The following is a 16,022-nucleotide window of genomic DNA, read 5'->3' on the forward strand; positions in this document are numbered from 1 at the left end:
TATCAATATATTTCAAGAACATTTTTCTTACACTTTGAATATTTAATTCCAGCTCCTCAATTCTCTGTTCCAGGTGAGCCTTTTCGTTCAATGCAGTGTCTTGTGCAATCTATGAAACAAAAATCATTAAATTATTTTTCAGTGTCTTAAACTTTAATTTAGTAGATTAAATCTTTGGGAATATGGTATAACATGCATATACTACTTAAATGAGCTTGGATAAAAAGTCAAACCTTTAACCTCTCTCTCAAGCTATCACGTTCAGCGGCCATCCTTCGAAAGTCAGAAATGGCTGCATCCCTTTCTGTTTCCACACGTCTCAATACAGCCTGAACAGTCACTGCAGTTGTAGAAGCTTTGGGGATTTTCATAAGTTCTTTTCTTTGTTGATTTACTTCCTCCTGTGCCTGGTGTTTAAAATTAATATTTAGGCATGTATCTATTTGTGCTAAGTATATACTGAATATTTAACTTATTAACAGATCTGATCCTAGACATTTGGTGGTTGACCAGAAAACTAAAACTCTTCCCCATAACTTGTACATAATTTGACTGAAGAGATAATTAATTTTTTTCTTCAATAACAGTAATAGATCCACTTCTGCCATAACGACTAGCAAGCTTAAGAGATGCAGGGAAAGATGTACCCATAGCTCTGTTCTTCAGCATTATCTGTTCCCTTCCAGGATTTATAACTTAGGGAATCTGCTTATTGGGTATAACATACATTAGGAAATCACATAAATTCAAAATATGTACCTATAATATGAGATAAAAATGTAAGTTTAATAAAATATAACTACAGGAGCTAAAGACTATGGGACTGCATGGTCTATTGTTTGCTACAAGAAAGATATAAATTGGTTTCCCTAAAATCAGGGAAAGAAGCATTAGTCTTAACAGATCTACCTATCTGTGTACATATTGCAAGTTATTCCTCTATCTTTCTTTTGGCATAGGAACTGCTTATAGCAATTCTAAATGGCTTTATTCCTCATACTCAAAATCCAAAGGATAAATGATGGTATAACATAGGTCCATCAATGACGGTTACAATAAATAATGACATCTCTATTCAAAGGCAGTCTAATATAACTTGTTGATAAATAAAAATTCATGGAGATCTTTCCCTTCTAACTTATTAATAACAGTCTTGTCAAAAAATAATCTGACTAGCTACTGTCGAAAAAGTTGCTAAATAAAATAAACCCATTATCATAAAAACAAGGGATATTTTATATATTATTTTTTATCTCATTAGCATTTCTACATAAGACCACAGGAGAAAGATAACTTCTGTGAATTTATCACTCACTGCATCTTTTACTTTCCTAATTTATGAATCATTTCCTTATCAGCAATGCACGAAGTATTATACATCCTCATATAAGACAAATATGGAGGAAAAGATCCAAAAGAAACAACATAATTTACAAAACTTGTTTCCTTTGTACAAAAAAAAATCAAACTATCAAAAGACCAGAAGAGCAAAACAGTTTAACAAGTTGGTTAAAATATAAAGCTACAGAGATATCTTCAGACAGGGACTGCAAAACGTAGGGGAGTGTTATTGACAATTCCAACTTATAATACTATCTATCTTAGGGGAAGGCAATACCTATAAGGCTATTTTAGATTATCCTAAATACTTAGCAGACATTTTATATTATAATATATTCAAATTTATATAATCCTTTGTAATATATCAAAAATTGTTTTTATCAAAATGCTTTATCCAAAAATTACCTGATCATAAAGACAAACAGCTTTGTCTCTTTCTGCCATGAGAACTTTGATATTCCCCTGGAGTTCTGTTATGTGACGTTGATATTTTTCTAGCATTGTCTTAAACTCATCACGTTCTATCAAAATTTGCAGATATTCTTTATCACAGTGACTTCCCTAAATGTTTAATGGAGATAAAATGCCCATTGCCAAATATTTTAAATTTATTATAAGATTCTATATTCACATTTTGAAATTCTTTCTTTTTTGGAAGGGAGAACTGTACATAAGTTTAGTTTGCAATATTCCAAATTTCAAACTATTTGAACATTTTTATTAGTTTCATAGTTATTATGTTACCATAAGTATGTTTTAAATGGATGATTTGAAATATATATAGCTCTTACTTATCATAAAGGAAAAATGAGCAAATGTTGTGTATTTCTTCCAGTTGCCAATAGCACAATAATTCTCTTGCTAAACTATTATCAATCTATCCTTGCAATATAGGCAATTATGATTAAAGAGAGTAGGTAAGTTCTTATTACTTAGGTAAGTAGGATAGCTAAATTTTGTATATATTGGGATGGAAACTGGAAGGCAAGCAGTGTCTGATCTGGCTATGCCATCAGAGAATTCCATAGTTATAAAACAAATTGAAGTAAATTTAAAAATTATGCCTCAGAAGAAGGCATTATTAACAAACCATGTCAATAGTGTTGCCAGGAAAACTTTATGGATATATCCTTCAGTTTGCCAAAAATCAGGCAAGCTTGGAAGACTTTACATTATTATATAAATTCATTGGAGAATAAGGTCTGTTTTTTAAAATCTTATGACTTCAGTATAATTAAGCAATAAAAATTAAATGCAAACTTTCTGTATTTTAGAAAACAAAAATATATACCTGAATTGGGGAGGAAACCTTTGAAATAGAACAAGAAGGGGTGCGCTTAGGACTTGTACTTCGATACATCTTCTTTAACTTTTCTGCTTCAGATTTATAATAATCTTTCTGTTCTTCTATTGTTTTTATAAAATTGTTGAGCTTTTTGTCTGACTTTTCAACATCCAAGGCTGCCTTTTATGTGCATGTGAAAAACACAATTACTAAATTCCATGTTTAAAGGTTTACAGAAATTCTCTGCATAAGAATCTAAATATTTTGTTTACTTTTAATCCAAAGTTGTCCTATTTTTTAAAATTATTAGTTGTATGAATTTGTTAAGGAAAGGCTGACAAGAGAAAACAAAACGATTTTCACTGAATAGTGAAATAATGAATGTTAATATTTAAACTAAAAATTTAACAGAATCGACTAAATTTATTTATTTTATTGAAGAATGAAGTTTCTATTCTATTCTATTCTATTCTATTCTATTCTATTCTATTCTATTCTATTCTATTCTATTCTATTCTATTCTATTGTACTCTACTCTACTCTACTCTACTCTACTCTACTCTACTCTCATATGAGTTTCCAAGGAAAATTTGCTAAAAAGCCATGATGGTCATAAAATTGAAACTTGTGAAGAGACATTATTACCTATATAAATTACTTAACATGTATATCATCCACTATTTTGCTCATGCTGTGTTACTTTCATATCTCATTCTTTCATGTTTTTCCAGCAAAATATATATATAACAGAGTACTGAATAAAATAAAAATTGGGGCAAAGACCTAAAACCAGGATGGTCAGTCTTTTTGGATATATATATATATATATATATATATATATATATATATATATATATATATATATATATATATATATATATATATATATATATATATATATATATATATATATATATATATATATATATCCAAAAAGACTGACCATCCTGGTTTTAGGTCTTTGCCCCAATTTTTATTTTATTCAGTACTCTGTTTTTATTGTATTTTTACCTGATCTTTTCGCATTTCTACTATTATATTACACTTATAGTTTTCATCTATATGCTGGTGAGGTAATTTAATTCTCTTTAATTAGTTATTGTGGAGTTTGGGTTATGAGTCTATAATATTTATAGGTTTATAGTATCGTAAACTTTTTAATGAAATAATTTAAATGTCAAGTAAAATAAGTATCAGTTTTAAAACACAAGTAACATAATATTTATTAGAAAAGAAAGATATGTAAAACTTACAGATTTAAGAATGCTGACCGTATGTTCCAATTTTTTAATAGTATTTTGTTGGCATTTAATCTGAGACTAGAAAGAAAAAAATATTTAACTATTTACATGACAATAATGTATTGCAATTACTCCATAAGCTGAAATAGCAATATGGGCTATAGTGAAATACCAGATATGTAGCAAAGATAGAAATAATGGGCTCACTTCCCTCATCCATGCAGAAATCACATATTTACATATCTTTCATTGAAAAGCAATCACTCTATATAAAACTATGCATCCATATCTTAAATCATGGATACAATAAACTTACAATGTAATTAAAACAATACAGATACTGTTTTTGCGAGCACGTACGACCAGGATTGACATCACTAATTAAGGTAATAATAACGTACATCATGCAATCACATTACTTAGCAATGGCAATCCCAGTTGCTGTTGTAACCCAGGAAAAGTGGGAATCAGGTAAGGAGTATGGTGGGAGTAAGGGATACCACAGACAAGCAATACTGAATGTGGGTGGATTGGTGGGGTCCACAAGTAGGTTGGCGGAGCAGGTTCTGGGTAGGTTAGCAGAGGCCATGGCAGGGCCAGCAAGGGGTGTAGGCAAGTGTAGTGATGGCAGGTGGTGAGGGGCACAGATATGAGTCATGAAATGCAGGTGGGGCAGTGGGGTGTGTTTGGACAGGCAGTGAAATGGAATATGAAATTTCTGGGATATTGTGATCTGTATAGAGCTCCCCAGGAGAAAATGTAGTGGGAACAACTTAATGAAGCAATTTGCAACCTTCTTTGATGGCTTGTGGAAAGCTGGCAGGGAAGCTGCAAATGGGGGTCAAGTGATGTGGCTTGTTGCAACACTGTAATTGTGAACTGGGCGTGCCTGGCTCGTGATCATGTGAATGCAGGAGCATTTCTACAACTGGAATCTTGAGAACCAGTTGTAACATGACTTTTTCAACACTGACATAACTTTGAATGGTCACTGAATAAAGGGATATACGCCGAAGATTACCCAAAACCAACAATGCAACATGTGTTATACTGTAATTACACTGCATGTCTAAAACATTTCATGTAATAAATCAAATACCTTGGCTTCTGAAAGTTCCTGGCCAGCACTATCAAGTACAAACTCTTTTTCTTTTTCCAGTTGTTCAGCTATCTTATCTACATGAGCAAGTTCTTTACAAAGATATTCATTCTCACTGGTCAAATTGTCCACTTGGGTTGTTACTTTCTCCTTACTATTAAGTATTTTTCTAACATGCTTCTCCAAATCAAGATTTTTTGTTTTTAGTTGTTCAATCTGGTGAGACAAACAAATTTTTATATTTCTTTTATCACAGAAACAAATTTATTAATATATTGTATGAAGTAAGGCCTTGCACATGTCATTATTTCCACTTACTGATCTCTATAAAGCATTTTAGGTCAGCCATCAGCTATGATATTATTCTAATTGCTGCTGAACACAAAACATTGAAACAGGCAAGGAAAGCTGTGGACAAACCAGTGTTCCCTCTAACCAACCAACCACAGAGAATACAAAATATAATTCGGCTACTAGCTTACCCTCTTGCTAAAACAAAACTCTCTCCAGCCTCTCCAAATACAAAGAAGAAAAAATATGTCACTATTTGGCAAATAACCAAGTTGCTGATATAAGGGAATGCTGCCTGAACATCAATTTATTTTTTTCTGCATGTACATTTTCAATTAAAGCTACACTGAGGGAATTATACTGCAATTTTGCAACCTAATACTTTTTGCAGGAACTACAGACTTACTGCAGCTTGTAGTTTTTATTCACTCTCAGGAGATGAGAGAAAGAACAAAGTACTTACTTAAAGCCAAAAACTGGAAGATGATAAAGTGTGAAGAGTTCAGTTCATGCTGTATACATAGACTAGAAAATAAAATCATGCCATTCTCTACTGGTACATGAAATAGCCTAGGCTAATTTACATTCTCTAATTTTGTTCCCTGTAGAATTTACTAAGCGAGTTCTTAGTTCAGGAAGTCAGAGATGGGATGAGATAGGTTGAATAGAAAAACAGGGGCATTTAAAAACAAATCTACATAGCACTAGTATCACTAATAGCTATGTTTTTGCAATTTGAGTTAAATCATAGTTAAGTCTAATATGGGAAAACCTTCACAATGTGGCAAAAGCTTCACAATATTGATTTATGGCATAGCTGCCACATATAGCCCTAAGTAAAAAAGGAGTTTTTATAATTGGCCTATGGTCAGAATTATATTTTCTGAAGTTAAACAGCAATTTATTACATTTAGGTTAATAGGTAAATTAATGGAAGTGTTCAAAGATACACTTTAAGGAACACAGTTTACTTCTGTTTGTATTCTGGAATCAAAATTTAGATTAAACTATCTGATCTCCATAAAGTGCTCTCCACTTTGTTCTGAAAAAAGATAATTATTTATAATATGAATATAATTCACATATGTCTAGTGATAGAATGGTTTTAATCCTATAAATTAAGACCCAATATCATTGATTTTGACACATTCTGAACCTCTTTTGGGTATCTCGGAAATCTCAGCAGTAGAAAGTTTTTGTTTTGGGATAATGTAGGTCATCTGTCATTTATGAAGCAACAAAGTCTAACAGACTAAAAGCAACGAAAGTAGGTTTAGTGTTAAGATTTGAATAATTTCTCTAAGTAATAAATTCTTGCCAACATTATACACTAAACTGTTTAGAAAACCTACTTTGGAGAGATACTGAAGGTTCAAGCTAGTGGATCCTGCACCTGTGGGAAAAACACTGGGATGATGATGATTGTAGATTTAAGCTACATTTGATCTCTATACTATGTTAAAAAGCAGGGTCATCTAATTTAATTAGCACAAAGTAAAGGAACATGGAAATTTATCCTGCATAATGAACAGGAAGTATTTAAATTCTACCAAATTTTCTCCAAGAAAACCATTTTATTTACACTGATTTTTTTCCAAGGACTTCAAAACTGTGTTTTATTATCATTAAGTTCGGTTATGCTATAAGATGCATGGTAATTCCAGTTATAAATGTGGCATCTAAATGAGAATATAGTTTTCAAATTCTGTCCTACTAAATCTATACCAAATTTGATATCTTCTTTGCAGAATTAAAACAGTTGAACATAGGCTACAGTTCAGATGACATACTAAACCATCTAGTAACTTCAGGATATCTGAAAATTATCCGTGGTCTTCCAGTGAGGAGATCACATTAGGAGAGTTAATTCTCTGCCACCAATACTGTTAGGCTTAAGAACACTCAAACACAATAAATGATATATCATCTAATATTAATATAAATCCCTGTTGTAGCTATTATACATATGCATATAGGAAACCTTGAAATCAACAACCTACATCAAGTTTGACACTTACTTCCTTAGTGACAAGCACAATCTTTATCTGTTTCTAAATAAACCATCAACCTTGTTTTGCCATGAGGTCTGAATTCAGACTGACAAGAGCTAAACAGTCTTGATACATCTAGGTGGTTAGCTTCTCTCTATAGTGTCCATAAGTAAGTGATCTTACTCTTCTGGTGACACACAGTAAGAGACCATTAGTATAAAAGGTACTAAGTCATAATGATAAAATGTCATCACTGATCCTAGGCCATGATCTTGTCTCTTTGTCTCTATGGAGAATACAAAAAAAGCATTTTCTCACATTATAGCAATCTAATTAAGTGATGTCAGTGGAAGTTTATTCCATATATATATGGTTGTTACAAAATAGTATACATTTATGACAACACCTCCAAGAGCAGCTCCTGGATTATTTTGTCTTTGCTTCTAAGGCTGTCTTCAGATTTTGAAGTTCTGTCACTTTCAGTAAATGGATCTCTTAATGCAAGCTCTTCTCTTGTGGTTCTCTATAAAACAATTAAAAATAACTTCAGTCAAAATTTGTGGTATTTATTGCTACATTTAACTAAAAGATGCAAGCTGTCTGTTACTGCCAGATGAAAATACATTTAGCCTAATTTATTCAACTTTACTTGAAAATAAAATTGACAGGGTTCAATAGGGACTATATTAAAATGGATTCAGAAATTCTTGGAAAAATCATGCCTAAGTACTACTTATTCTGCATTTATTTATTTAATTTTATTTATTTAATTTTTATACCGCCCTTCTCCCGAAGGACTCAGGGCGGTGTACAGGGCAATACAATAAAATACAATATATAAAAATTTAAAAATATTAAATACAATAGCCCAGTTTAATAAATTACAAAACGTTAAAATACCCCTAAACCCATCAGACCAGGCCGGCTTCTTCAAATAAATGTTTTTAGGTCACGTCGGAAGGAGCGAAGGTCGGGAGCTGTCCGGAGCTCCACCGGTAAACGGTTCCACAGGTCTGGCGCGCCCACAGAGAATGCCCTCCCGCTGGGGGCCGCCAGTTGACACTCTTTTACCGACGGCACCCTAAGGAGGCCCTCTCTGTGGGAGCCCTCTCTGTGGGTACCATACTGAAGGGAGGATTCAAACGGAGCAGTCTGTCAAAATTTTAATTAGTAATTCAGTATCAGTGATTAGCTTTTTTTCAACTTGGTTTTGTCTAAGGTAGTGGCGCATTATTGAATTGTAGAAATGTAGTTCAGCATTATCTAGGAGAAACAATACTGTGTACAACTGACATAGATCATGAGAAACCTTTTAAGTTTGGGGACATATCTGGAATCTTGAGAAAATGTTACTGGTTAAGTCAGACAAAATGTTACTAGTTTAAGTCAGAAAGCATTACATAAATGAGGCAAGTTAAAAAAAAATAAGAAAAATCCAATTTCGAAAAGAACAACATTCCAAAAGGTGGGCACCATGGCCGAGAAGGTACATCTTCTGGGACTCACCAAATGTAAGTCTGAAGGTGATGATACCCATAGAATGCATTCTCTGCCAGATCTAATGGGGCGGCTGATGTAACTGAGAAGAAATGTTCCCTCAGATAGCCTGGTCACATCCCATGAAGGGCTTTAAAGGTTAAAACCAGCACCTTGAATTGGACTCAAAAACAAACTTTATTTAATATATATGCTGCCCACTTTTCAGAGATGGGCAGCATATAAAAATAATAAATAAATACACTAGCAACCAATACAGCTCTCATAGTAGAGATATAACATCAGTGGTGGGATTCAAATATGTGAACAACCGGTTCTCTGTGTGGGTGCCGCTTCCAGAAGTCCATTCTGGACCTGGGCAACAAAAAATTAGCTACCGGTTCTGCCAAACTGGTGCAAACCGGCTGAATCCCACCACTGTATAACATGCACTGTTTTAGGAGTGCACATAACTGCCCACATTGCTGCATTCTGTAGCAGCTCAAGCTTCGGGATATTCTTCAAGGGCAGCCCCATGAGGAGTGCATTGCAGTAGTCCAGTCTGGAGGTGAGTAAAGCATGAGTAACTGTAACCAAGAACTACTATTGCAGGAATGGGCATAACATTTTACTGAAATCAAATGGAAAAATTTAAATAAAGATGGAGAATTTATCATCAAATTTAAAGATATAATAGATATACAAATAACAATTAATTAACATCAGGGAAACAAAGATAGTAATTATAGTATACATCATCATGATACTTTTCAGGAAGTGTCAGCTAGTCAATTAACAGAAAAATATCTTGGATAATAGCCACAGGTTTGATAACAATCAAACAAAGCTTGGACACTTTGTTATATACCCATCTGAAACTTTACCAATGGATAAATGTTGCAAATAATGAGCAGTTGAGCTGCAAATTAGGCTTTGGTGGGTTCACAAAACTAGTCACATGCATTAATCAGAGGAACCAAATGAAACTAGAAAAGCAGTAAGTATCCAAAGTTATTCAGAATGGGTTTAGCATAAATGCCAATATGAAGTATGAACATTTATTTGACTCGTATTTATTCCAATATGTGCACTTAATATTGCATTGAATAAGAGGATAATTATTCTGTGATACTTCTTTAAAAGTGATCAAATAATGGAACTGTGGGAAGTCAGCCCACCAGAGAAGGAAATATTAAAAAGACAGAAAAATATATTTTCTAAAAGGATCTTAGAGGCAGAAAAGCACACGCAGTTTTTTTAATAGCCCCAAGTCTCCCTCCCCCAAGCAGAAACTAGCTCTGTACAAATGCAGATATAAATAATCCAGGAAGGTTGGATGCCCCCAGCTAGAAGATTAAGAAGACAAAGACCTAAAATGTACATACCCCACCCAAGACAGGACATAATAGGATTAACCCACAGATACCAAAAGAGCACACTCAGACTCAGGTCAAAGTTCATGCCACAGGAACAGGAAACAACTCCAAACAAAAGGCTCTAGAGGGTATAAAAACCCACTCCCTACATGTGCTCACTCTCTTTTCTGCCAGAGCCATCTTTCTGTCTGGCTCTCATCTTCAATAAACTGCAACCTTCTTTCTAAAGCAGTCGCCATGTTGTTTATCCCCGGCTTGGACTGAACCATGATGAAGACTTTTCTTTCAACAGAACTATTAAATGTGAATTAAAAACTCAATACAAATATAAAAAAAATCAAAGTATAAAATATTCATTATCAATAATAGCAAATTTTATATTTAAAGAGAAATATCAAGTTATTTGTGAGAGGGCAGGCTGCTTGAAAATTAGCTAGCAGCTGGGCTGATGGTGCCCTGGCCCTTTAAGAACTTTCTGTAGCCACCCAGCTTCCCAGCAACAAGCAGAAAAGCAGCAGAGTGCAGTGGGTGCATGGGAGTTGTTCTGAGAGAGAGATGGGAGGTGGTTTCTGTCACTTAGTGGAATTAAAGCCACTGATAGCAGTCTAGGGCTAATAGGCAGAACTATCATTCTTTAGCAGTAGGGCTCACAAATTGTAGTAGGCTATACTAGTAGACTATACTAGTAGAAAGAGTAATAGTAGACCTGGGGAAGTATGTAAGAATAAACTATGAGTACTACCCAGTGTGTGATTGTGTATGTGTTACCTAAAAGCCAAGAGTGCTTGTATTAGTTTTGGGACCCCACTGACTTTGGGTTTTGATAAAAGAACCTGTGACAGTATTTCAAATGCAATCCAAACCCTTCTGTGCTTATTTAAAATGAATTTCCATGGACTTAAATTACCAAACAGCAGAACAATCCAGTCAACCACTAAAGACTAATTTGCATATTTTGGTTATTCAGTTGCATGAGCCAACAATTCTACCCCACAGCCTTCCCTACTTTCTAGAATTTTAAATAAAGTCAAGATAGTTATGGAAGTATCACAGTGACAGCTGCTTCAATGGATTGGGGAAAGGTGAATTGGATACATGGGAAAACTGTAAGCTTATCTTCCTAAGGTTTTTTTTAAACATAAATAGAAATGAACTACATAAAGAAACGCAGTTTAACTACTTATGAGGACTCTCAAAAATATTAACAAACATACTTTTAAATGATTAATCTAACAGTGACCAAAAATAGACCAGTTGGTATTCTACTTTTGTTGTTGTGTTGTCAGCTGCTCAGAATCACCATGGTGAAATGGATGGCTGTATATATCAAAAAGCTGAGATATTTCCCATATATGCCAAGGATTAATTAATCGCTGTGTTTTAAAAGTGCATGTTCTTGGCTATATCACTAGAATTTGGAATCTATCATGGATTTATCAAACATGGAAGTGGGAAAAAGAATGGTCATACCACAACAGAAGGAGAAATCTATACCTGAACTGTAACAATGGACTGTTGATAGGGGTTTTTTTTTCAAAAAAACAACAACAACAATGAAGAACGCGGGCAACATGGCCAAATTGGGAGAAATATTTTGTTTCAAACAAGAATGTCCAGCCTTTCATTTTCTCCTAAAGATATGATAATTAAGTTATGTAATATTCATACCATGTGTTTGCATCTATACATTTTCTTCTGAGAACTAGCTTACACATACATAAACTTCTAAAGACAATAAATCTTTGTTTATTTGTACTCACTTGGAGGGTTAACAGAAATTGGGAATGATCACATCTCCCCTCAACCTTCATAAAATTACCTGAACCCCCATTTCAGAAGAGTCGTCTCTTGACTCCCTCATCCTGTGGAATTAACCCCAAAGTTGCTAAGTACATATGCCAGAAGGGTGCCTCCTTATCCTATACACACTCTCTGTACCTTTGCAAGAAATTCTGGTTTTTTCCTCCGGCGCCCAAGGAATTTCCTAGAAGTCATGACGGCAGCTAAATTGTGAGCGCCAGAAAGTGTACTGCCTGCCTTTTCTCATTCCTTCTCTCCTTCCCGGTTTCCTCAACTCGCTTCTCAGCTTTACCCGCTACCTCGCCTCCTTTTTCCCTCTCAAGCCAGACAGGCCAATGAGCAACCAGACTGGCAACGGGACGATTCTCCGCGCCCACCCGCCCCGTAACTGTTTGGCAGGTGCAGCCAGTTCCTCCTCTCTCCCCTCCCTCTCCGCCAGGCAGGCAGGAAGAAAGGAGGATAGGTCAGAAGACAAGCACTAGTGGCCTCGGCCCCGATGGGGCTTCTCCTAGGGATGCCACCTGCTTCCCTGGACGCGCTGCCCCCTACCGGTTTGCCACAATAATGTCTCCTCTCGGCTCCTCGGCGTCTCCTGGTAACCCCCCGCCCCTTGCCCTTCCGATACCTGTTACACTCAGCCGGCCGAGTAATGCTCCGCTTTTGACCCCACCCCGCCGTTTCATGGGCGCACGCGCGGCGCGCTTCCGCCGCTTCAACCGCCGCTCGGGCTTTAAACGCGTCGCGACAACGTCGGGAACGGGCGGGCGGTCTATTCCCAAAATTCCATTGAGCGCCCAATTGGATGCGCATTCCCTGGTCAACTGTTAAGAGCCTTGGATGGATGGAAGGTCCTGCGGCAGAGATCAGTTATTATTATTATTATCATCATATACACAACAATGTGCATCACAGGTGCCAGTTCTTTTAGTTCTTTTTTCAGTTCCACAAATTCCGTTGAAAAAAGGCGCCCTTCTGTGCGTTCTATGACAAAAAAAGCCCTGACAACTACCACGTGAGGTAGGTTGGCCTGAGAAAGGAGGAAAGTGGCCGAAAGACAATTTGCACAGTACACACACAAAAAAGATTAGGGGTAATAAATAGGTACACACCTGTCTAAAAACCAAAGGGTGTTGAAATGGAAGTACCCATCCTAGAAAAAGGAATGACTTGCTAATATTGAGCGTTTGTTGCTCACGTGCAACATTTGGGAATATTCCAAATAAAGACATTTACTTCCATTTGCTAAAAAATATGGAGTGCTTCTTTGAATTAGAGGACTCCCCATAGCAGTTGGTTGAAGGGAGGAATAGGAGGAGCTAGGCCCTGTAAGTTTTAGCAGAGAGAATTTGTAACCAGGAGATTGCTTAGCAAATCAGCCAATACAAAGGTGCTCTTCTAACCTAGAAGAATCTTAAGCTCATTGGGGACTATGCTACTGGCATCAATCCATTCAAAAAAAATATGGAAATGAAAGAGGGCAGAATTTGCTAGCAGTTCTAGAATGCTTATTACTACTACTTTTTAAGAATACTCATAAGTGAAAAGAGAGGAAGATGCCATCTACAGGTGAAACTCGAAAAATTAGAATATCGTGCAAAAGTTCATTTATTTCAGTAATGCACCTTAAAAGGGGAAACTAATATATGAGATAGACTCATTACATGCAAAGCAAGATAGTTCAAGCCGTGATTTGTCATAATTGTGATGATTATGGCATAAAGGTAAAGGTAAAGGTTCCCCCGCACATGTGTGCTAGTCGTTTCCGACTCTAGGGGCCGGTGCTCATCTCCGTTTCATAGCCGAAGAGCCAGCGCTTGTCCGAGGACATCTCCGTGGTCATGTGGCCGGCATGACTAGACGCCAAAGGCGCACGGAACGCTGTTACCTTCCCACCGTAGTGGTCCCTATTTTTCTACTTGCATTTTTACATGCTTTCGAACTGCTAGGTGGGCAGAAGCTGGGACGAGTAACAGGCGCTCACTCTGCTACGCGGCACTCGGGATTCGACCCGCCAAACTGCCGACCTTCTGATCGACAAGCTCAGCGTCCTAACCCACTGAGCCACCGCGTCCCTGATTATGGCATACAGCTCATGAAAACCCCAAATCCACAATCTCAGAAAATTAGAATATTACATGCAATCAATAAAACAAGGAGTGTACATAGAACAATATCGGACCTCTGAAAAGTATAAGCATGTATATGTAATCAGTACTTGGTTTGGGCCCCTTTTGCAGCAATTACTGCCTCAATGTGGCGTGGCATGGAAGCTATCACCCTGTGGCACTGCTGAGGTGTTATGGAAGACCAGGATGCTTCAATAGCGGCCTTCAGCTCTTCTGCATCGTTCGGTCTCATGTCTCTCATCTTTCTCGTGGCAATGCCCCATAGATTATGGGGTTCAGGTCAGGCGAGTTTGCTGGCCAATCAAGCACAGTAATCCCACAATCATTGAACCAGGTTTTGGTGCTTTCGGCAATGTGGGCAGGTGCCAAGTCCTGCTGGAAAATGAAATCAGCATCCCCATAAAGCTCGTCTGCAGAAGGAAGCATGAAGTGCTCCAAAATCTCCTGGTAGACTGCTGCGTTGACCCTGGACTTAATGAAGCCCAGTGGACCAACACCAGCAGATGACATGGCTCACCAAATCAACACAGGCTGTGGAAACTTCACACTGGACTTCAAGCATCTTGCAGTGTTTGCCTCTCCATTCTTCCTCCAGACTCTGGGTCCTTGGTTTCCAATTGAGATGCAAAAGTTGTTCTCATCAGAAAAGAGGACTTTGGATCACTGAGCAACAGACCAGGTCTGTTTTTCTTTAGCCCAGGTAAGACACTTCTGACGTTTGTTTTTCAGGAGCGGCTTGACAAGAATACGACATTTGAAGCCCATGTCCAGGATCCCTTTGTGTGTGGTGGCTCTTGATGCACTGACTCCAGCCTCAGTCCACTCCTTGTGAAAGTCCCCAACACTTTTGAATGGCCTTTTCCTGACAGTCCTCTCCAGGCTGCGGTCATCCCTGCTGCTTGTGCACCTTTTTCTTCCACACTTTCCCCTTCCACATAACTTTCTATTAATGTGCTTTGATACAGCACTTTGGGAACATCCAACTTCTTTTGCAATTACCTTTTGAGGCTTTTCCTCCTTATGGAGGGTGTCAGTGATGGTTTTCTGCACAACTGTCAGGTCAGCAGTCTTCCCCATGATTGTGATTCCTACTGAACCAGACTGAGAGACCATTTAAAGGTTCAGAAACCCTTTGCAGGTGTTATGGCTTAATTAGCTGATTAGAGCCTAGAATATTGCACCTTTTCACAATATTCTAATTTTCTGAGATTGTGGATTTGGGATTTTCATGAGGTGTACACCATAATCATCACAATTATGACAAATCATGGCTTGAACTATCTCATATATTAGTTTCCCCTTTTAAGTTGCATTACTGAAATAAATGAACTCTTGCATGATATTCTAATTTTTCGAGTTTCACCTGTATGTAACAATCTCTGATTTTGTTTCCTATAGAGATGGAAATTCAAAATTATATCCATTTGGTAATCATAACATGGCTTCCAGTCATGTCTAATTGCATATTCATTGCCTCTAACTTGAGATTTTATGTTTGTGTAGGTTAGACACTAACTTTGTAGTTGTAACTTTTGCATTTTCCCTATCATTTCACCTTTATCTTAGTGTCATAGGAAATCCATTCAAATAATGCCCTTTGATGGTTAGCAATGTGCCTTGACAAAAACACTCAGACTCCTTAATTTGTATTCTATATTAAGTTATACATTAAGTTTGTTAAAAGATTATTAAACATTTTATATGATAAATTTGTAATTATATGAAGTTATACATTGTTTTACATGGTAAAATTCAGTGAGTGGAATGTCTTGAACAGCTTGCTATGTGCATTGCTCAACATTTAGCAACATTTGTTTATGTAATTCAGATCATCAAATGTTTGCTTCTGTCCTTAAGCCAATGTTTCTGATTTATACAGCTGATTTATACCTGTACATATGTTTAAACATAAAAGGCATCAGTAAATTTACCATGTGTGCAACCTTATACTTTTTCATTTTCTTTAGTTATAGATAACCAAAGTTGAAATTAGACA

At 36.4% G+C, this 16,022-nt stretch overlaps 1 protein-coding gene across 4 annotated transcripts in view; it reads right to left on the bottom strand.

Annotated features, from left to right (window-relative positions):
* Positions 1-12,257, bottom strand: part of TSGA10 (testis specific 10) — a 44,653-nt gene extending 32,396 nt beyond the window's left edge. For 3 of the 4 annotated variants that reach the window (XM_081326423.1, XM_081326422.1, XM_081326420.1), the window contains exons 1-8: positions 12,039-12,257; positions 7,655-7,771; positions 4,967-5,182; positions 3,880-3,945; positions 2,633-2,806; positions 1,747-1,902; positions 234-407; positions 32-109 (exon numbers count right to left, since the gene is read on the bottom strand). In XM_081326423.1, coding sequence (XP_081182549.1) covers positions 32-109; positions 234-407; positions 1,747-1,902; positions 2,633-2,806; positions 3,880-3,945; positions 4,967-5,182; positions 7,655-7,771; positions 12,039-12,095 — 1,038 coding nt within the window. In that variant the 5' untranslated portion in view covers positions 12,096-12,257. Of the gene's footprint in view, positions 1-31; positions 110-233; positions 408-1,746; positions 1,903-2,632; positions 2,807-3,879; positions 3,946-4,966; positions 5,183-7,654; positions 7,772-11,860 lie in introns of all 4 variants that reach the window. The other variant, XM_081326421.1, reaches the window with a different exon arrangement.
* Positions 12,258-16,022: the final 3,765 nt, after the last annotated feature.

This window comes from Vipera berus (genome assembly GCF_964194415.1).
Source record: "Vipera berus genome assembly, chromosome: 4".
NCBI classification, from domain to species: domain Eukaryota; kingdom Metazoa; phylum Chordata; class Lepidosauria; order Squamata; family Viperidae; genus Vipera; species Vipera berus.